Genomic DNA, 21,459 nt, shown 5'->3' with positions numbered 1-21,459 from the left:
GCGAGATAAGGATCTAAAGAAATACCGTTGACTATATTTGGCAGCACCCTCAGGCAGAACATATATTGGTCTGTGTGTGTGTTCTTATCTGTTTCGCACATCATAAAGCTGTCATGTGAACCCACTGCCACTATTGTGGAAATTTTCCATTTAGTAAAAGCTCTTGAAGCCAAACAGGGACCTTGTGGATTGTGTGCGATGCTCCAAATGCAAGCAAGTGCTTAAATAAAACATCCTTTGTCATATTTAGTACAGGTAGCTTCTAAGTATATGCACTCAATACACTCAATTGACCATGGGTTTTTCAACCCCACCTATAAAACCACTTATATCTGGGTAAAGCAACAGTTTTGTCACCATTTTTTAACCCGGAGTTATGAAACTCTGTTCCAAACAATGTCAGAAGATATAGATGCTAATACAAAATTGCAGTGCTAAAATACGTTGTTTAGCCAATTATAAACTGCCTCAGAATTTGCCTCATTACATTTTCATGCACCTTATACACTTGCAAACCATGGACTATCTTTATTAGTTTCCGCATTGAGGAATAAAAAGGTGGAACATTGCTAGTAAATGTGTTAACTGGAGTGTAGACTTTACTATTTGTTTCTTTTGTGCATTTCAGGTGACTTAAAACACAGCGGTTTTACGTGGTGACATTTTCACAGACGGACAAGTGGTTATTAAAACGTGTGCATGTCACAAGCAGTATCCATCTGATTAAGCATTGGCCATATAATATATGCTACATTTTGTTTTATTTGAAAATCTGTAACACACATGCCAGAGCAGTGATACTCAACAACACTTTATTTTGAAGGTCCCCTTTAGACATTCTGTTGACTATAAGTGTCGTTGCCAATAAGATGTTCCCCCTCGGTGGGGTTGGGGTTAGGAATCGCCGTCCATAGAAGGGGGACCCATTCATATCTTATTTTATTCAACCGAAAAGGCTGGCAAGTGGCAACTATTTATTACGTTCTCAAATCTATTATATTCTTTATCTTTATCTGTTAGAACTGAACTTTGTAAAACAGCCTTTAAACATGCCGCAACCTCGGACTGAAATCGTCTTCAAATGGAACTGAGGCTACATAGCTTGGTGTCTTTAAGTCATCTTAAAAACTGTTATATATAATTTAGAGAATAAAATAATGATTGTTTAATTGTAATTTAATTGTTCTATGATTTATGGTCGTATTACTATGTGTTGTTATTTGTTGTATATATAAATTTGGGCTGCTTATCTTGGCCAGGACTCTACTGTAAAAGAGATTTTTAATATCAGTGAGGTTTTTTGCTGGTTAAATAAGATCATAAAATAAATAAAATATGCCTCTGGGACTCTCTGGAGAACAGATTCGACTGTCATTCACCTCTCAGGGCGCTGATGCAGGTGGACTTTAGAGATCCTCTGCATCTCAGCTTTGATCTGGTCCAACTTCTCTTTTATCATTCGGGTGTGAGTGTTATATCTGTGTCTCACTGCTGTCGTACTGCTGGGTTTTGATCGGTCCCGGTCCTCACTGTGGTTCTCACTGGGACTCACATCTGAGGAAACATGACCTGTTTGGCATTAATCACAGAGTGTCACATATGGTGGTTTGATTATAATCACATAATAAATGAAGATGTATAAATGTGCACGATTGTTCATTTCGTGCACACATGGCTGGATTATGGACCAGGCCATTGGGTCAGTGCACCAGGGCCTCGGACTATTACAGTTTTTCTGAATTGCTAAAACACATTCTAAACCATCACCCACTTTCTCAAAACCTTAAAGGGTTAGTTCATTCATTATTTCATTAATTCTGTCATTAATTACTCACCCTCATGTCGTTCCAAACGTAAGACCTTCGTTCATCTTCGGAAAACAAATGAAGATATTTTTGATGAAATCCGAGGGCTCTCTGACCTCTCCATAGAGAGCAATTTAACTAACACTTTCAAGGCCCAGAAAGGTAGTAAAGACATCGTTACAATAGTCCATGTGACTGCAGTGATTCAACCATAAATTTATGAAGCTACAAGTATACTTTTGTGCCTAAAAAAAAAGCTAAACGTGAAAAGCGTCAGCCAATGGTAAGAGTGCTGCTCTGTTTACACAACGGCAGCGTAAGAGTCTCACACAGGCTAGAAGAAATTGTTGAATAAAGTGGTTATTTTTGTTTATTCTTTGCGCACAAAAAGTATTTTAATCACCTCCAAAGTGTGAGCCAAAAGAGGCTGGGCCTTTGCTCCAATGCGAGCTGACCACCACTTATTTGGACCTTACATGTTCCTATCCTAACTACTATATTGAACCTGCTGATATGAGCTGCAGGTGTTGCAGTATAGATGTGCCAGCCCAGCTGATTAATGCAATTTCAATAGGTCTATTAAAACACTGTTAGGCCCGCTGATACGCGATGGGGAAAAGGAGAAGAATGAGATTGGAAAAAAGCAGATTCAAACTCAGGTCAGTCATGTTAAAAGCTAAATCTACTACAATCTCCCTTTCACTGTTTCTGTTACCAGAGGGGTTTGTTTTGTAATTTTGTTTGGCTCAACAAGAAAATGGTGGGCAGAGCTATAGTAAAAAGACATTGGCAACAAAATGGGCTATTTGTACTTAATGTAAATGGACTCTCTGAAATAATTATATCTGTTTGCGTAAAACAACGACTTTAAAACAAGCAAGGCGACTGCTTCCACCATAGACGGGGCTATCGAGCAAACAATAATTCAGCAAATTTCTTTGGCCAAACACAGACAACGTGAATAATATTCATGAGCCTGTTAAACAAATAACAGATATTAAGCTGTTGACAATGCAATCTTCCTGAGGAAAGACGTTCAAAACAAACGCCGTCTTTGAATGCAAAAATTCTCTCATCATTTACTCATCCTCATGCCTTGCAGAAGTGTATGACTTTCTTTAGATGAAAGATTTTTATAATCCATCTCTGGCAGTGCATATAATGCAAGTGAATGGATCCTTAAAAGTTGACGCTTTGAAAAACTCACAAAATGAACTTGACAGTAATCAATACGACCCCAGTTGATGAATCAATGTCTTCTGAAAAACACATATTCCATCCATTTATTCCATCGCTTCCGGCCGACTGTCAGCACAATGTAAACACCAGCACATTATGAAGTGTGATATAAGAGCGTTGTGAATAGTGACGGTCCTCTGTACTTTAGCATCACTTGCTTTAAGTAAATTATGACAGAATTTTCATTTTTGGGGTCAAGTATCCCTTTAAAATGTTCTTACGGGTAAGTAACTTCACTTACCTGAGGTAGCTGTACCCCCAGTTTCACATTTGTTCCCTTTTTCTGGCAAAGTTGTTCTGTCCTCATTGGTTGGATTAAATGTTGATATATCTAATAAGAGACCAGGCAGGCGAGAAAGGTTATCAGTCCCATTTCCAATGATAAAAGATGTGGCAATAAACAAATGAACTGCTGAGTCTTGAGATTTGTTTCTAAACAAAGGATACTCTACTGTAACTGATGACCCTATAAAAGCAGAACCAAATACCAGCGAGTGTGTTTAGCTGACTGTAGACCTTATTCAGAGCAGCACCATGACAGGCATGAAAGCGAGGCCGTGATGGATAGACTCACCTTGTTTTCAACAGCATCTGCTCTAAATAGCTTTATAAAGCAGATCATTTATAATTTTCCAGAGCTAATGTTGTCTGGAGATTTTTGTCTACAATTTCTTGAAAATGTGTTTTTTTGGGCAGTGTTTTGTCAGCAGAACAATCCAAAAACACATTAAAAACCAGTACAACCCACTGAATATGTATCAATATGGTTATCCCTCTCAGCCTCGCTTTCATTCCCATTTAAAACCAAAGATGGCGCTGCTGCTGACAATAAGCTATACAATGGTGAAATAGAAGCATAAAAACACATGAGGCCACTTCGTTTTCCTATCTTAACTCAGTATGAGGAGTTGGGCCACTTGCCTTTTAATTTTTCTCTCTATGTTGCTCTGCTGTTGTTTTCACTGGATGATGATGACGACAACGACGAGGAAGACATGTTTTCAAAAAAGTAATTTAATTAAAGTTCTTTATGCTACAGAAGCGTTTTCTTTCACTGCAGACTGGAGTATTCAGTCCTACTGATGTTGAAGGCTGTGGCAGCCATAGCAACAGTCAAGTTGCAGTCAAACAGGGTTTGCTGTGTAAATGGACTCCTGCTGCTAGAGTTAAACTGCTCAGAGTCTGCATATCTGAGGCATACCCTGACAAAAGGGAAACAAACCATGGTTACCATGGTTGCAACACATCATTCTCACAATTGATGTGGCATAATTTATCTAGCAAATGGCATCTCAAACAGAGCACAATCAGTGACAAGGATGTCTAATCTCAAATCACCATACTTAAAAATAAGGGCAGGTTTTTTTTTCTTCTTTAATTTCAAAATTATATAAGGGAAAAGTAGTTTAGAGGCTGTGTGGCAGTGTGGCAATTTATTATTTTTTACAAATAGCTAGTCCATATATATTCTTCATCAAAGGCAATACTATTTTGCTTTGGAAAAATCACATTAAGTCAATGTAATTTAGACTCTCTGGAAAACATGTTGTAATAAAAAACAATTTGATTTTAAGGAAAAAGAATGGTCACAATGTAGTCAAGTTTGGGTCAAAGGAAAATCACATTGGTTCATAATTCTGAGTCTGATTACATCCAGAAAACATGCTAGGCCTATATTAATGTAATAATTTTATGAGCAAAATTTGCCACACATAAAATACATTCAACTGAGGTATTTTTGAGTATAACACAAGTTTGTGCTTTTCTTTGGCTGTCGATCACTAGTAGCCTACCATGTCAAATATTTAGCCTACATATAGGCTAATAACAAATTGGTTTCAAACTCATTTTCAGCTTAATCTGGGCTAAAGGTTTGATAAAATAACCATATTGTGCACACCACACAGATAGTAGGCTAGGCCTACCCATTTTGGTTATCTGGCTCTGCTAACTAATAGGACCAACTTGTCTGTCATGGTTGATGGTGGTGTTATCAAACAGGTTCCTTCTTATAAATATTTGGGGGTCCACAACGACAGTGAGCTTAAATGGCACAAGTGTCAAGTGTGTGCACAAGGGTTCATCAGCGCCTACATTTTCAACGGAGATATTTGGGGTGAGCAGAACAATGTTATTTTTTTATAAAGCAAAGAGTCTGTCTTAAGATATGGAATCATTGTTTGGTACGGCAGTTTAACAGTAAAATTGAGAGCTCAAATAAATAACTTGTTGAAAGTGGCAGGAAAAAATCATGGGGATATACAATCAGCTCTTTACAAGATAGTTTTGAGCTTTGCACGATCCAGCAGGCCAATAGGAGTCTATTGGACACTTCACATGTGTTGCACCCAGAGTATGATGAACTCCAGTCGGAGATACAGGGTTCCATATGCAGGCATAATCGATATAAATACTAATTTGTCCCATTGTCTGTTAAATTAACTAATGAGCAATTGCAGCAGGATGTTAACTGTACAACAGGTAACTGAGGGTTGTGCTGAGGGTTTATTTTATTCAATTGTTTTTACGTAATTAATTATTTTAACGGTATGTATCGTTTTTTATGATACAGGGTTATAGGATTAGAATGGTTGTTAATGTTGTATGTGTTCGTTGACGTGCAGCAGTTCTTTAATCTAAAACAAATTTCTCCTGGGAGACAATAAATGATACCTGACCTTGAACTTAAAATTAGATAAATTAAAATTCATTAGCCTACAACATGAGTGAGAATTGTAATGTTTTTGTTGCGACAGAAAATGTAAGCATCATTAGCCTAAAACGAACTTTACATTGTTCCATCCACCTTTCTGTATGTTAGCACAGTTACCAAAGCCTATAAATAAATTCTCCAGAGCCGTTGGCCGTTATTGGTGTCATGATTATGCGTCCCGGGACAGCTGTTCAACAGGTAGGCTACTCAGACTCAGAGGTGTCTCTCAGGAGGGCGAGGTGCTGGATGTAATGTGGATGCGCTCACGCTCATTTAAAGCTGTTCATTTCTCTACGCGGCGGTGCTGCGTGCTGTCAATCTGCAGAATAGGAACAACACCGCGCTGATTTAACGACCTGCTCGTGTTTTTCATTTTCTATCTTCATTTGTATTCCCATTAATCGTATGGAGAAGTGGTTTGTTTTTATGTTCCGCTCGCCGGCTGGAGGCGAGTGTCCGTAAGGGAGGAGGAGCTACCGGACATCCGATAAGGAACTATACGAGCTTCATTGAACAGGGTGAGAGACGCGCGTGCATTATTAGTGCATATTAATGTGCATTGTTTTACAGTGAGTGAAAAAAGATGGGGGAACGAGCGAGGTGAGGCAGCAGACAGCCTCCGTCTGCCCGCCCCCTTGCTGGAGACCGAGATCAGCGGCTGATGCGATCTGAGATCTCCTGACATTGTTGCTGAGCTGTGAGCAGGAAACGCCGCTGCAAAACACAGGCCTGCCAATGATGAATGAATGAAATTAGCGCGGAGCGATGCTTTTGCTTTATATCGCGGTCCGTGCTTTTTTGTTTTGTTATTTGTTACGCTCTCTGTTGAACTTGCGCGTAGTTCGGGAACATGAATGGAGACATTTGACACCGTTAGCTCTTGTGTTTCCGGTATAAAGGCAATAGATCGTTGTATCCTAGCGAAGTGTTTGTCTACACCGCAAGACGAGGCGGGGTTTTAATCATTATTTTTAATAGCTTGCTGATTGAGTTATGGCTGTCACATTTTAAACGTGTAGGCAGAAACAGCTGCTGTATTATGCTTCTTTATGTGGACTGCAGTGTTATCTCATCATAGCTGTAATCATTTGCTCAAAACCAGGGTCCAAATTATGGGCCAGCCCTCCCTAATTAAAGCTTGGGGTGTCTTAAAATTACGTTGTTGGTACAAGAAGCCTACATGTATGAGATTCAACAGCCTTTTCAAATGGTAACCACAGGTTTGTCAGTGCGTTCGACGGAGGAGATGGCCATAGTAAATCCTGTCATTACTTTTAGATGTTTTTATTTTACGTCACCAATATATCACAAAAACGATTAATATCCTATATATACACACGACATGTTTCACTTTACAGTAGGCCTATATTAAACATGTCTTTTGTCATTATTATTCACAGTAGGAAGCCTGCTTTCCAGTATGACTGCCCTCAGGCAGAGGAAGGGCAGTAAAGGGAAGGAGCCGGGGCCCAGCATTCAGAACCTGAAGGCTGAGTGTATAACTGAACCTAGAGAGAGGTTTGCAACAGGTCAGTGTTGTTTGTTGCAAGTACATTTAAGGGGATACTCCACAGCACCCCCATTAAAAAAAAAAAAAAATTAATCATTTACTCACCATCATGCCATCCCAGATGTATATTATTTTCTTTTTTTAGATGAACACACAAATAGTAAAAAAAAGAAAGAAGAGTCCATATAATTCAAGTGGATAGTAATCCAATATGTGAAGCTTCATAAATCAAAAAAGTTATTATGATGGTAACCCAAATGATCCTAGTGCATGAATCACTATCCTCTGAAGCGAAACATCAGGGCCCGGTTTCACAGACAGGGCTTGGATTAAGCAAGGATTAGGCTTTAGTTAAATTAGTACATTTAAGTATCTTTTTTAAATGTGCCTTAGAAAAAAAAAAACATTACTGGTGTGCATCATGAGACAAAACAATGGCACTGACTTATTTTAACAGTGCAAGTTACTTAAAACAGCTCAAACATGTATTTCAGTCTGGGACTAGCTTAAATCTTGTCTGTGAGACCGGCTATAGGTCACACTAACCATAGTTTCTGGTCAACTGTCACGACACGCATTTACACAAGGTGACCAAATTTCCCATGGTGGAATACGGGACGGGATTACAAGCGCAGCCCTCAGCCAACCTTTACAAACGATGGCTGAGGGAAATTAGTCTTTATGAATTGAAGTAGGAATGGATTCTATTAATGTATCTCTGAAGGGAAATGACTGCCTTGAGAAAAGAGTTGATGTCATTTTCTTTTCTTCTACCCTCCGTGTACAGTGTTTTATAAGCAGCACTGCTTTGTTTTCTGAGGTTGCCGGGGAAACGGCTCTATTTCTCTTGTTCTTAACGCCACCTACTGACAGAGGGTGGATTTACATTTTCATTCAGCCTGTTTTTGTTTTTTGTTTGTGAAACTCAGACCTCATTTTTTTTATTTGCTGTTTTCATTTTTTTGCCTGCTAATACCAATAAGCTAATGTTCAAACCATAGACTGTATCAAAACTACACCCTTGAATAATTAACTTTTATATTGCCACTAATGCCAAAGCAAATTTTTGAAAATGATCTGGAAATATTTATTTCATGTTCAGTTCAGTTTTTTTTTACCACCCACTTGCATGATGAATAATTGGGGATTAATTAATTAATTAATAATTAATGTAATATTTCTCACATTTCACAATGAAGATAATTCCAAAGTAACATATTTAAATTATATTCAGAACTGTAATGCGGTCAAAAATAATCTGTCAACCAATTTTAGAAGGCACTGTATTTATTTGTTTTTAATGAAAGAAATGTTAGTGAACAACAATATTTACTACGCCATGACCACAGATATGTGGTCCAGCAAAACGATGGAGTCGCATATAAGTTTAACAGTTTTGAAGTTTATTGATTGTTATGACTGGAATTTAGGTTAGTTCATTTATTTTATGTTGTCTTTTTTAAAGACAGTTTATTACAGTTGTGTTTATCAAGCTATTAATACTGTTGTTAAAGGGTAACTTCGGTTATTTGGCACTAAACTTTGTATTTAAACTGGGTCATTTATGCAGTAGAAATGTGAAATTATTTTTTGAATTTGGTGCCTTCTAGACTGAGAAAAGACAGAAAATGTATTTTTGTCTCATGTGGATGAAAGACAACAACTCCCAGAATGCACTTGCTTCGCTGCCCTACGAGGCCACTCCGTACACCGTCGTTTTGATCTTTAATACAATCATTTCGTTCAGTTAGAGAATAAACACTACAATTAAAAACTGAATGTGTTTTTTCAATAAAGTGTGAGTGAGTAATGTTATTTCATTGTGAAATGTTATGTTATGCACTTATTGTGCACTGGCATGTTTGAAAAAGCAAATCAAATTGCCAAAATGGCAAATAAAATCGCAGTATAATTATTCTGTCCATATTGCACAGCCCTACTCAGCAGGGTACTTGCCTCACAGACATGAGAAATATGTGTATAGAAAGCTTGAAATGTCTATACTTTTAAACTAAACAATTCGAAACTAAAAGAAATAGTTAAGCAAAGCGCACTGTTCACGCGAGCAACTCATGACTGACGTCTCAGAGCGGTTCTGTTCAGAATGCTGCACTTCATCACTGCATGTGCTGTGAGTTTAACACACATTTTTAGACTAATCCTGACTTGTGCAACTTTGTACACATTTGTTTCTTAGTTGTAGTAGTTGTTGTAGGCTAATAAAGTAATGATTAAAAAAACACAAATGCTTGATCAAGGGCCCGGCCCGAGGATAGTGGTGGGAAATATCAAGCCGACCCGGGCTCAGGCTCGGGCTCGGGCAGAGAATCTAAACTCTACTTGAAGTAGCCCCTGAGATTTGAAGTATATATTTCAATAATTTAATAGCACATTTGCATGTTCAAAAACATGTATTATTTATTAAGTAAGTTTTATATAGATATTTTTATTCTTATTTGTTTAATTTTTAATCATTTAATTATAATTGAATTAATTGCTTGTCATCAACTTACGAACCCCCTGAAATTCCCTCGCGAACCCTCAGGGGTTCTTGAACTCATGAACGTGTGTATGACAGTTGAGTGGAAACTATGGTTTATAGTTTCAAATGTTTATGTCGTTTTAAGCGTTCATGTCTCTTGTTCATCATGTAGATTGTTTAATATTGTGGTCCGACTCCGAGTGATAATGTTGTCTTTCTCTCCAGGTGGATTCTCATGGTGGACAATATTGTGTCTAACCACTGGCTCAATAGTGGGAGTTAGTCTGGGCTTGCTGTGCTGCATCTATGTGGCTACACTTCATGAAAATGACCTGTGGTTCTCCAATATAAAGGTAAAGAGCTTTTTATGTTCAGTGTTCTGAAACACAGGGCAGTGTTGTGCCAGTTCACAGCTTTTCTGAACTAGTTCAAGTTCAGTTCATACATGCTCAAAGTGAACAGTTCACGTTCAAAGTTCACAATTTTAATTCTGAACTAGTTCAAAGTTCAGTTCATTTTACTTTTTTCGTGAGATATTCAAATAAATACTTTTTTTCACACTACGAGCTAGAAATCACTATACGTTCCTTGAAGCTGCTCATTGTAGACATTTGCTCATGACACTGCAATTGTGGGTTTCTTACCAGGTGATGAAACTTGCAGCAGTACAGACAAGGTAGACCAGTTATATACTTAGTGCAATGAAATCTACCAGCATTTAATTAAAAAAAGAATATATAATATGAAATATGTATATATTATTTGATATATATGATATTATATATAGCCTACATATGTGTGTGTATGAAATGAGCAAAACTCTTGAATGAAGGTAATGAAGGCAAAACTCAAAGGCACAAAAAACTTCCACTAGCCATTTTTTTTAAAATTGCAGCGCTTTCTCTCACTCTCGTCTTTGGTCTGTCTCTCTCTCTCTCTCGCTCCTCTAGCCCTCCGCGCTCTCGTCGTTGCCTGCTACGCGGCGTTGCTATGCCTACCCCGCTCTGCTGCATTTCATCACGGGTAACGTTGTGCGGAAGCCAGTATGCTATTCAACTATTCTCAGCCGGACACTACGTTGCCCGCAATGCATTGCGCACACAATGTCAAAACCATTTCTGTCTGGTGATACATGATTTAAGCGGCACCAGCGAGAATACAGGAGGGAGGAACTTTCTCTCGTTGCGTTTCAAAAGAGAAAACAGATGTCACTCAGTTTTCAATGGAAAACAAATTCCAACGTTCATTTACAGTGATGTCTGCCGTTCATGACACATAATGTGAACTAATTCACGTTCAAGTTCTTTATTAAAAAATGTGTTGCGTTCAGTTCAACGTTCACGAAAAAATGAGCGTGTTCAATGAACGCGTTCTTTTGAACTCGTTCACGCACAACACTGACACAGGGATACAACCTTCCATTTGGGATTGATTTTCTTTTCAGTCTTTGGTGAAAAGACTAAGGTTGTTTTAGTGTTCTTAGGCTACTTGCCTAATATAAAGAACAGCTCAAGAGATCTATATTCATAATGTGTGATTGCGTTTAGTCAGTGATGGTGTTCTCGTCTGTCTTATTTTTCATGCATTTCCTCTTGAAAAAGAATGGTTTTCCATATGTGCTGAAAGTTTCTTTTTCTTCCCCTCTTTGGCATAACAGTCACATAAACAGTTAGCCAGAGTTTGGGCTGCAGATCATGTTATGACTTCCAGACCTAAAACAGATGAAACCACCATGCCAAAAAAGTTATGTCATGTTCAGTTGGATAAATCAGCATGTCCCTCTATCCCTGATCGCTCATTAAAATAAAGCAGATCAGGAGTAGTTTAACCACATTTCCCAATCAATGCAGGATTTACCGCCGCTGGTTTTGTAATAAATCACTGTGTATTTATTTTTATTTTGTTTATTTATTTATGGTGCCATGCAATTTGAGAGGCCTTTTTATGCGACTTGTGGAACCAAGGCATAGTTTTCATTTAGTGAAGCTAACAGCAGCCAAACCCGCTGCTTTTAGGTGAGCATTGAACATTTTGTGCTCACATTATTTTTCTTCTCAGAACTCAGTGCATCTCATAAATACTACTATGTACTATGTACTACTACACTTCATAACACCAGATAAATTAGCATGTTTTTCCCCGAAGGTGATGTCAGGATATTTGAAGAATTCAGATGCTTAAGCAGCTACACGCCACCGCCATCAAAAATGAGATAACGATATTGAGAGAATGCTCTCCACACAAATACTTTCGCTTCGAACCCGCTAAATCTCCAGCCCATTCAGAAAAAACAGTTCATTGGCAGAAACCTCTAAACGCCACTTCCCTTTTCCAGCAAAAGCCTCTAAGTTCACAGAACCAATCAGAAGACGCAAATTAAATTAAATGATTTCAAAGATGAATGACACCGTACGTATGAGCCGGCTTTCAATTATCAAGCTGCAAGATTTTATCCTGTTTAAAAAGATTTTTAACTAAAGATGTTTAGAAGTTTATACTAGAAATGTGTACATTTTATGACAATGCATTTTTTCAATTTGACTAATCAGTTTAATGTTCACCTCTTAATGCACAACCTGCATAACAGTACACTTTGTTTAGTTATTTTTTTTGTATTTATTTTTCATACTTATATATATATATATATATATATATATATATATATATATATATATATATATATATATATATATATATATATATATATATATATATATATATATATATATATATATATATATATATATATATATATATATATAGCTATTTATATATATATTTTTACACACATATAAGATTGAATAGGCTTTAGGTTAATATATTAAATTATTATTATTATTAAATGATATACTGTATTTATTTATTTTGAGCGTAGTGTGGTGTAGTTATTGTATAAAGTCTTCTATTTGTCTTCTGTTTGTTATCCAATAAAGTGTGCTATTATTGTGGTTATACTCTGGATTTTTATTTTATTTTTTATACTGTATTTTTGAGCCTTTTACTTTTACTCAGAAAGGACAGTGAAGAGTGATTGGAGAGAGATAGGGTGGAATTGGGAAACGACCGTGGGTCACATTCAAACATGGGCCCCCTGTTAGCGCTTGGACCTGAATACGATAGGGACGTGGCATTAGTGATTTTGCAACTGTTTACTATGTCCAGTTCAAAGAGGTGGACTTTGGCAAAATTACTGAACCTAAACATAAGAGCCTGATAAAAAACAAAAACAAAGCTAATTCAAAAGAAAAATGTCAGATGGACTTAGAGGCTTTTGCATTTGAGTCTTCATTTTAGACTTGTGATTTAATTCTTTCTTTATTCTTTATAAGAATATTTCTCCCTAATTAAACCCGCCAGATTTCACTTGTTAGTAGAGACTCCACGCTCTAAAATGGGTGCCAGATGAGAAAATCACTGCTGTAACAGTAATCATTATTTTTTATATATGAGAGACAACTAGGGGTGTAACAATATATCGAATATCAATATATCGCAATACAAAAATGCAAGAATGTGTAACAATCTCTATTGTGTATAGTTCACCCAAAATGAAAACTCACACAGAAATGTTAGTGTCAGTACTACATTAAACTACTATATATAATGTTGAATATATTGTATAATAATGCAATGGAGCAATATTTGTGGGTCCTGATAATGCCAAATGTCTTATTACCAGTAAAAAAGTGGCCTACATTATCTTAAATATATCTAGTCAGTGACAGAATGCATATTCATCTAAAATAATTTTGCTTTAGAATCATGAATATTTGTATTCTTGTGTCACCATTGTCCTGTGTCTATTCATTTCCACCCCCAATGTAATACCACATTTATTACACGGTTCTGTGGAATACTTGATTCTGCTGTATGTTATTCCCAGATAACAACCGCCAAAGTGAATAACACACCGCTCATCCGGGTACTACGAGTTATCTTGACCTGTACTACTTATAAGCTTAACGTGTCACTCCGCTGTCATTGACTGTCTGGCGCCATCTTGTGACTGAAAAACATTTAACCACCACGGGTTACAATGGAAGAGGGTTAGTTCACCCAAAAATGAAAATTAGCCCATGATTTACTCACCCTCAAGTCATCCTAGGTGTATATGACATTCTTCTTTCAGACGAATAAAATCGGAGTTATATTAAAAAAAGTCCTAGCTAATCCAAGCTTTATAATGGCAGTGATTGAAGTCCATAAAAATGCATCTGTCCGTCAAATAACATGCTCCACACGGCTCTGGGGGGTTAATAAAGGCCTTCTGAAGCGAATCGATGAGTTTGTGTAAGAAAAATATCCATATTTAAAACTTTATAAAGTAGTACTGTACATACTGTATTCAATTTATGGGAAAAATGTTGAAAGTGCCTCTGCAGTTAAAAATTTTGAATTGCGAGAGGCACTTTCAGCACTTATTCCACAGAAGGCGATCGGCCGGAACTTTACTTTCGCTTCGCGTCGGGGTCCTGATCACTCTGTCAGGGTTTATTCTGCGATAACAACCGGCTGGATGTAGATTATCCCTTATTTAGCATTTTAATCATCAGTACATTGTTTGTTAACCTTTTACCATATGTCTTGGAGTATTGCAATAATATCGTATCGTGAGTACAGTATCGTGATGCATATCATATCAGGACATGACCCCTAGACATAACTGTTATGCCTGGTTTATATAGTGCAGCATGTGGAATGCATAGCACAAAAGGTCATCTCAGGTTTAAAATTAAGTCAGAGTGTGACAGCAGTGGAAAAAGGAAACTCATGCACGCTGGCTGCTATTTTATGGCTTGCTTATGAGTCATCCTACTTTCATCTGCACTCTTGCTTTTGTGAATGTGACTGGAAGCTTCAGGGATTGGATGACCACAGTTTTTGTCCCCATATGTTTCTTTCATTCTCCGGTTGAACAACGCCTTAAGTGAGTATTTTGCAGGCAAATAAATCACCTTTTCGTTTCAGAGGAAGCCCTAGACCTGTGGGAATGTGGTTAGCAGCTAATCAAATGTTACTGCAGAGAGCCTCTGTTAGAAGCACAGATAAATTCCATGTTATTTTTATAATCGTTTCCACTTTTTCAATTGAAAATTTCACAGGGGCTTTGTAAATGTTCTCAGCAGGTGTCGGTCTTCCAGTATCTTAAGTTTTGTAATTGACGATATTGCCATGATTTTTGAACAAAGGCATTTGAAGTCTAGTTTGTTTTTCCTCTGGGACACCGCCCTACAGCAGGAGACAGCTGCTTTTGGGACGCCCCTAAATTCATTGCGTGTGAAGTCATGTCCATGACTGTCTTAATTTCAAGCTGGACATTGTTCCATTGTTAGTTCAAAAAACTGTTTTTACAAATGCTCTTAAACTTTTTTTTTTTTTTTCCTTCCTTTTTTCTTTTTTATCTTTTTTCCCCCTAACCACCAAGAGGTCACCAGTTGTGCGGCCCACATGTCTTTCCTCCTGTCTCAGCCCCTCTCTGATCACATGTAAAATGTTCCTCCGGCAGATTGCTGTTTGGTGCCGTCTGGAGTTGAATGATCTCATGAGGTTTTGTTTTATTGTTTTAATACATGTGCTATGAACTTTTTGGGCAAGTCATTCTGGAAAGACCGATAAACAAAAGAGCTTGCGGTCTTAAACAGGGAAAGAGAGAGGGACATTTAAGAAAGACGGGGAAGACGGAGGATAATAGTCCTTGAGAATGAGGGTTCGTAGCAGGAGGAAGAGCAATTCGGATGATAATGTAGGGACTGCACTGGATAGACCACCTTTGCTAAACTTTGGGGCAAAAGACAATCCGAGGGATTACAAGAGTGGGCAGAGGGGCACAGAAGAGAGCATAAAGCTTTCATGGAATCCCATTCCAGGACAAAACTGTTGGTCGGCTGTTGTCATAGCAGCAGGATTAATTTTGGCAGGGGTTATTGGGCTGTTTCATGCATGGTGTGTTTATTCTATACACGAGAACCTGCTGTGGTTTTCACACTTAAAGGTAAGTAGAAGCAGGATCTGTCTTCATTTTTTGTTGCAAGAATGTTGCTAAGAAACATTGTTGAATGAAGATGTGAATGCGTGCTCTTTGTATCAGGACAAGCAGTATCGATCCATTTGTTCATTTTTTTTAATCTTCATTGAGTGTTTGAGTTTTTCAGAAGAATAAGCTTCAAGGCTGTTTTATTAAGAAAAATAAAAGTGTTACATGTCTCTACTAAACAAAACCAAATTTCATTCAGTTCTAATCTTGTGGAGCATATGGATGTTTTTTGTGAGGATGTTGTTTAGTTCTGAAAACTGCTTAAACCTATAAAACTCCACCATATTTACAACACCTGTTTGTTTTGTTTTTTTCCTCAAGGCTTTTATTGCGAATGAAATCTCAGTTTATTCTGGGCAGATAGCTGCTCTGATTTCTTTCTCAGATGGGAAATGGATTTCATTTTAACACCATTTACTCCTGTTGTGCTTCTTGTCATAGTTCATTTTTACTGAATCTTATCCTCTCTTCTTGCATTGGTAGGAAGTTGAGCGTGAAATCTCCTTCAGGACAGAATGTGGCCTTTATTACTCCTACTACAAACAGATGTTGAAGGCCCCATCTGTACAGCAAGGTACTGATATCTACTCACAAGACAGATTTACTGGCAATATGATCACCCTTGCATCATGTCATCTTTCTGATGGAACACTGATGTTTAAAGGGATAGTTTACCCTAAAATGAAAATTAATAAATCATTTACTCACCCTGGTATTGTTCTAATGCCGTAAGCCCTTTTTTATTTTATGGACCACAATAACATTTGGACCACAATTGACCATTTAATGGCAGTGAATAGCGACCAGCATCAAGCTTTGTAAAAAAGACGCAAAAATATCACAGAATGATCCCATGTGACGTGTGCCGTATATTACAAGTGTTCTGTTAGTATATGATATAGTTTAGTGAATTAATGTATTATTGAACAAAATTCTTGACCTTAGCTGTTCGTCTTCTGTGCACAGCTGCACGACCTGTGCATTCATGTGACAGTCTTGTCCGTGCTTCACTCAGTCTCGTCCAGAAAAAGCACACAAGTTGTGAGAAATTAAGATTTCTGAGGTGAATATATCTGTTGTGTTTGTCGCAACAAGGAGTTATTGTGTTCACATTGTCATTCTGATTGTCATCAGACAAACAGGGATGATATTGGACTCGGTGAAGTACACAGATACTTTTTTGGGGGGGATTTCTAGGCGTTTTATTTCATGTTGTGTTTTTGTTAATCTTGATTTATCACAACTTGTGCGCTTTTTCTGGGCGAGACGGAGTGAACTGACAAGTCTCACAAACGTGCACGTTGTGTAGCCATTACTGAAGACCAACAGCCAAGGTCAAGAATTCTGTTGAATAATACATAATATTTTGGTTTGATTTTCACTAAACCCTATTATATACCCCCAGAACACTTGCAATATACTGCATGTGTCGCATGCGTTCATTCTGTGATACCTTTGCATCTTTTTTTACAAAGCTTGATGCTGGCTGCTATTCACTGCTATTATATGGACGACCGTGAGTGGGACATCTTTGAAATATTCTCCTTTTTTTGTCCATAAAAGAAAGAGGGGCATACGGCAATAGAACAACACCAGGTTGAGTAAATGATTTTCATTTTAGGGTGAACTAAGTTGTGTATTGTGTATGCAATTATTATTTTATTGTAATCACTGTCTTTACGTGTAAAACCATTTTCAAGTAACTAAGATCCCATTTTCTTACTAACCCTAACCCTTTTTTTTTAGCTTGGTCTGTGGTTTCTTGAACCATGCAGTTTGCTTTCCATTATCACTTATGTAATCCGAGAGCTATCGAAGGAATGTCTCATTACGTAACCATATCAGTATGACTGGTCTCAGAAAATGGGAAGGAAATGCACAACTTTGCTCTAAGTGGTCTTTGCTCAAGCTAATTGGCTTAACAGTCCCATTTGGAATGGATTTTCTTTGTGCTCCTACACTGAAAAACATCACAATTAGGTCATTACCCATTGAGACTGAAATGGTAAGAACCTAAGAGATGCCAAAAGCTGTTCTCTAGACACCACTACAATTGTCCTACTTTGTACTTAAAGTAGAGTAAAAGCATGTTCAGACTCAGAGCATTGCTTTTGTATTAAGCAATCACGGAAATGACTGTGATTACTGTAAAATGTCACAGCTGTAGTATTAGTATTAGTAGTATAAAGAATTGCTATAAAGGGCTTACCTCTCATTCGGAAAAAGAATCCAAATATGTTTCCATATTTGCCATACCATTTGGTTGCTAAACTATTATTCAATAGGCCTATGTAACCAAGGCTTTTTACTTCACTCGTGTTCCAATATCTACGTAAAACAGCAACCTTCACATGCACAATAATGGTTTGTTTGGTTAAGCGCTGGGCATACGCTGATTTTTTTTGTAACTTTTATGTTTGGTTGACTGCATTTTAGTTTGATGATGAATCACTGAAATATCAAGTTAGCAACTGATATGTTGTATGTGTGGCACTGCGCACACATGAGGCACTTGCACGCTTAGTAGTATTTAATAAAATAATGATATATATAAAGAAATATAATGCATTAGAGTGTCACAAAAAAATCTTATCCTAGCTTATACTTGTCGCACAGTTTTTTTTTTCTTTTCGTTTGTTAATATTTTAATTGTTTAAGTAAAATATGTATTTCCGATAGTCCTATTTAGGCCTATTTATTCCTTTTTATATAGTTAATTTTATATTAGGATTAATTTTATATTAGTTAATATAGTTCTCCGTTCACAGAATTGACAGTTCACAGGTTTGTTTGTGCTGCTATTTGCGCATGTAAAGAAAAAAAAAAAAAAAAACATTTGTGGTATTTTTTTATTGGCATTTCACAGACATCCATCTATTCTAAGAAAGACAAAAAAGTCAGGGGGGTGCTCAGGGAGTTCAGTGAGATGTTTGAAGGTGCTCTTTGGGTCTGGAATTCAAATTAATGTAGAAAAAAGGAAATCCAAGGCACTCTTCTTCAAAATTATTAAAAAGCCTTTATTTTACTGGCTATTTCATAATAGAAAATGTAAAAGACATGGGAAAAAGCAACGCAAGACGGCCTTCTTCAGGGTGAAATTTTCTAATATGAAATAGCCAGTAAAATAAAGGCTTTTTAATAATTTTGAAGAAGAGTGCCTTGGATTTCCTTTTTTCTACACCCATATATTCTAATTAAATTTTAATTTGACATTCTGATCTAGTCGTTTAACAGTTAATGAGGAATTTAATGTTCTTTGGTGTTCAGACTCGGTCAGGAAATAATCTAAATGAACAAAATGCTCTCATTTCAATTCTCCACCAGGTTTACTATGCTAAACTTGCTTACGAGTGAGAGGTTTCCCTGTCAGTTCTAGCTTTGTATATTTCCTTTTGATTTTGAAATTTTTTTCCTTACGTTCCAGGTTTTATTTTCCTCTCTTTTTAATTTTTTTTTCTTGTCTTGAGTCTTGTCTTGTGTGTTAGTTCCTGCCCTGCTTCCAGTGTCCTTCTTGGTCACTGACCAGGTCTCCTGACCTGGCAGCCAGTCTGGCGTTTCTGCAGTTATTTCGCCATGTGTTGAGCCTCTGGTTCCCTGAGCCGCTGCCTTGTCTTCATTGTTGCCTTAGCGTCTGGAGCTGCCTCATCCCTGACCAGTCTGTTCTTCTGTTTTGTGTCCTGCCCTTTTGTTTGGACTGTGTTTGTCTGCCCATCTGTGCCTTTGTTGTTAATAAATATCACCCCCCCCCCCCCTCTCTCGGAATCGTGACAATAATTTACTTACCCTCAAACCATCCTAGATGTATATGACTGTCTTCTATCAGCTGAACACAATTTATACAAAAAATATCCTGGTTCTTCCCAGCTTTATAATGGCATTTGAATAGTTTCTGAGTTTTTGAAGCTCTAAAAAGTGCATCCATCCATCATCAACTCCAGTGGCTTAATAAATGCCTTCTGAAGAGAAGCGATGGGTTTTTGTAAAAAAATTCCATATTTAAAACGTTATAATCACTGGCTTCCGGCAACGGCCGTATGCGTGTTCATGAGAGAGTTATATACACCTAGGTTGGCTTGAGGGAGAGTAATCATTTTCCTTTTTGGGTGAACAATGCAATTGGGTGTTCAAAAAATAGCAATACATGGTTAAATGACTCGAGTAATAATTCAAGTAATAATGAATGAGTTCACCAGGAGATGATTAGATATGCAATACTAAAATTGAGTGAGAAAACACTTTGTTAAATGTAATTTGTAAAATGTATAATGTGTATGATCAGAAGACTTTTTAAAAAAAGAAAAATTACACAAAAAGATATAGTAGGGAGAATGAATGAATTATGAATAATTTACAGCCATTGTGTGAATAACATGTAATCATGTAATCAATAGAAAAGTAACTGTGCTCTGGTTAAGAGTATTTTGAAATGTAATATAATCTAATTACAAGTATTTAATTTTTGGAATCTGATGACATAATCCAGATTGTATGTATGAATTTCTAGTTAACTGTGGTTTTTGTGTGTTCCTATGTTCACAGGTCTTTATGAGCTTATCCATGACAACACTACTGAATCCAAGAGGACAATAAATATCCTACAGCGTATGAATATCTACCAGGAAGTGTTCCTTAGCATCTTGTACAGAATACTTCCCATCCAGGTGTTCAGTCACTTCTGTTTTCTTAGTAAGATGTAAAGATTGTCTTGGGTTTTTGAAGAATCAGCTCTTTTTTTTCTAACCTGTGTGTATGTGTGTGTGTGTGTTTGTTTTGCAGACCTACTTGGAGCCTATTTATTTCTACATCTACACAGTGTTTGCTTTGCAGACAGTGTATGTCTTCGCTCTCTTTATCACTAGCTGGTTACTCAGTGACTCCTGGCTGGCTGGAGCCCTCAGTGGAGTCTGGTACATTCTTAACAGGTATGTGTGCGCTTTAATAAGATTACAATCAATCTCTCATATACCCAAAACTCACATTTGCAGTCCATCTGGTGTGAATAAATGCTTATTTTGATGCAGTGAGTATCTGGATTCATGCAAGTGTGAAAGCCGATGTGTTTCTCAAGCAAAGCAAAGTTTTAAACTTGTATTTTTCTTTGTGTTTGATTGCATTCTTCATTTGTGTACAGAGTGGACACCACACGCGTGGAGTTTACCATCTCTCTAAGGGAGAACTGGTCAATACCTTTCTTTGCTCTTCAGGTGGCTGCCATAACTTGCTACTTAAGGCCACAGCTAAAACCTATTCACCAGGTAATCATCTTGTCTATTCAGTATTCAGTATCAAGTGATTCCCATTATTGATGGGAAGTCCAATTCTTTTTAGTGAATTTGTTCTTTTGGACAGTTTGTTTCCGGATCAAAAAATAATTCAACAGTTTTACATCATCACATAATAACATAATTGAATTTAACGCTATCATCCAGGCAGGGAAAAATAATACAATCACAATCACAATCACTGCATACACAATACTCAGTAGTAAAATTCATTGAAATGTCTTGACTGAACTGGTTTAATAAGATGTTGAACTAGATGTACTATGCATTTGATTTTAAAGAAACATACATTCTTGTCCTCAGTTCATACATGCTCATAGTATCAGCAGCTCACTAGTTATCTAAAATACGATCAAGTCCGAGACTGTTCTCAGTTCAGTTTGCTGGTGATTCG

The 21,459-nt window shown here is 37.1% G+C and overlaps 1 protein-coding gene across 2 annotated transcripts in view; it reads left to right on the top strand.

Moving 5' to 3' along the window:
• Nucleotides 1-5,966: 5,966 nt before the first annotated feature.
• Nucleotides 5,967-21,459, top strand: part of dpy19l3 (dpy-19 like C-mannosyltransferase 3) — a 51,561-nt gene continuing 36,068 nt past the window's right edge. The window contains exons 1-7 of one of the 2 annotated variants that reach the window (XM_079810927.1): nucleotides 5,967-6,275; nucleotides 7,158-7,286; nucleotides 9,975-10,102; nucleotides 16,267-16,357; nucleotides 20,323-20,444; nucleotides 20,560-20,705; nucleotides 20,915-21,038. In XM_079810927.1, coding sequence (XP_079667053.1) covers nucleotides 7,178-7,286; nucleotides 9,975-10,102; nucleotides 16,267-16,357; nucleotides 20,323-20,444; nucleotides 20,560-20,705; nucleotides 20,915-21,038 — 720 coding nt within the window. In that variant the 5' untranslated portion in view covers nucleotides 5,967-6,275; nucleotides 7,158-7,177. Of the gene's footprint in view, nucleotides 6,276-7,157; nucleotides 7,287-9,974; nucleotides 10,103-15,117; nucleotides 15,742-16,266; nucleotides 16,358-20,322; nucleotides 20,445-20,559; nucleotides 20,706-20,914; nucleotides 21,039-21,459 lie in introns of those variants that run through there. The other variant, XM_079810926.1, reaches the window with a different exon arrangement.

This window comes from Gobio gobio (genome assembly GCF_949357685.1).
Source record: "Gobio gobio genome assembly, chromosome: 2".
NCBI lineage: Eukaryota > Metazoa > Chordata > Actinopteri > Cypriniformes > Gobionidae > Gobio > Gobio gobio.
This window is presented reverse-complemented; position numbering and strand designations above follow the sequence as displayed.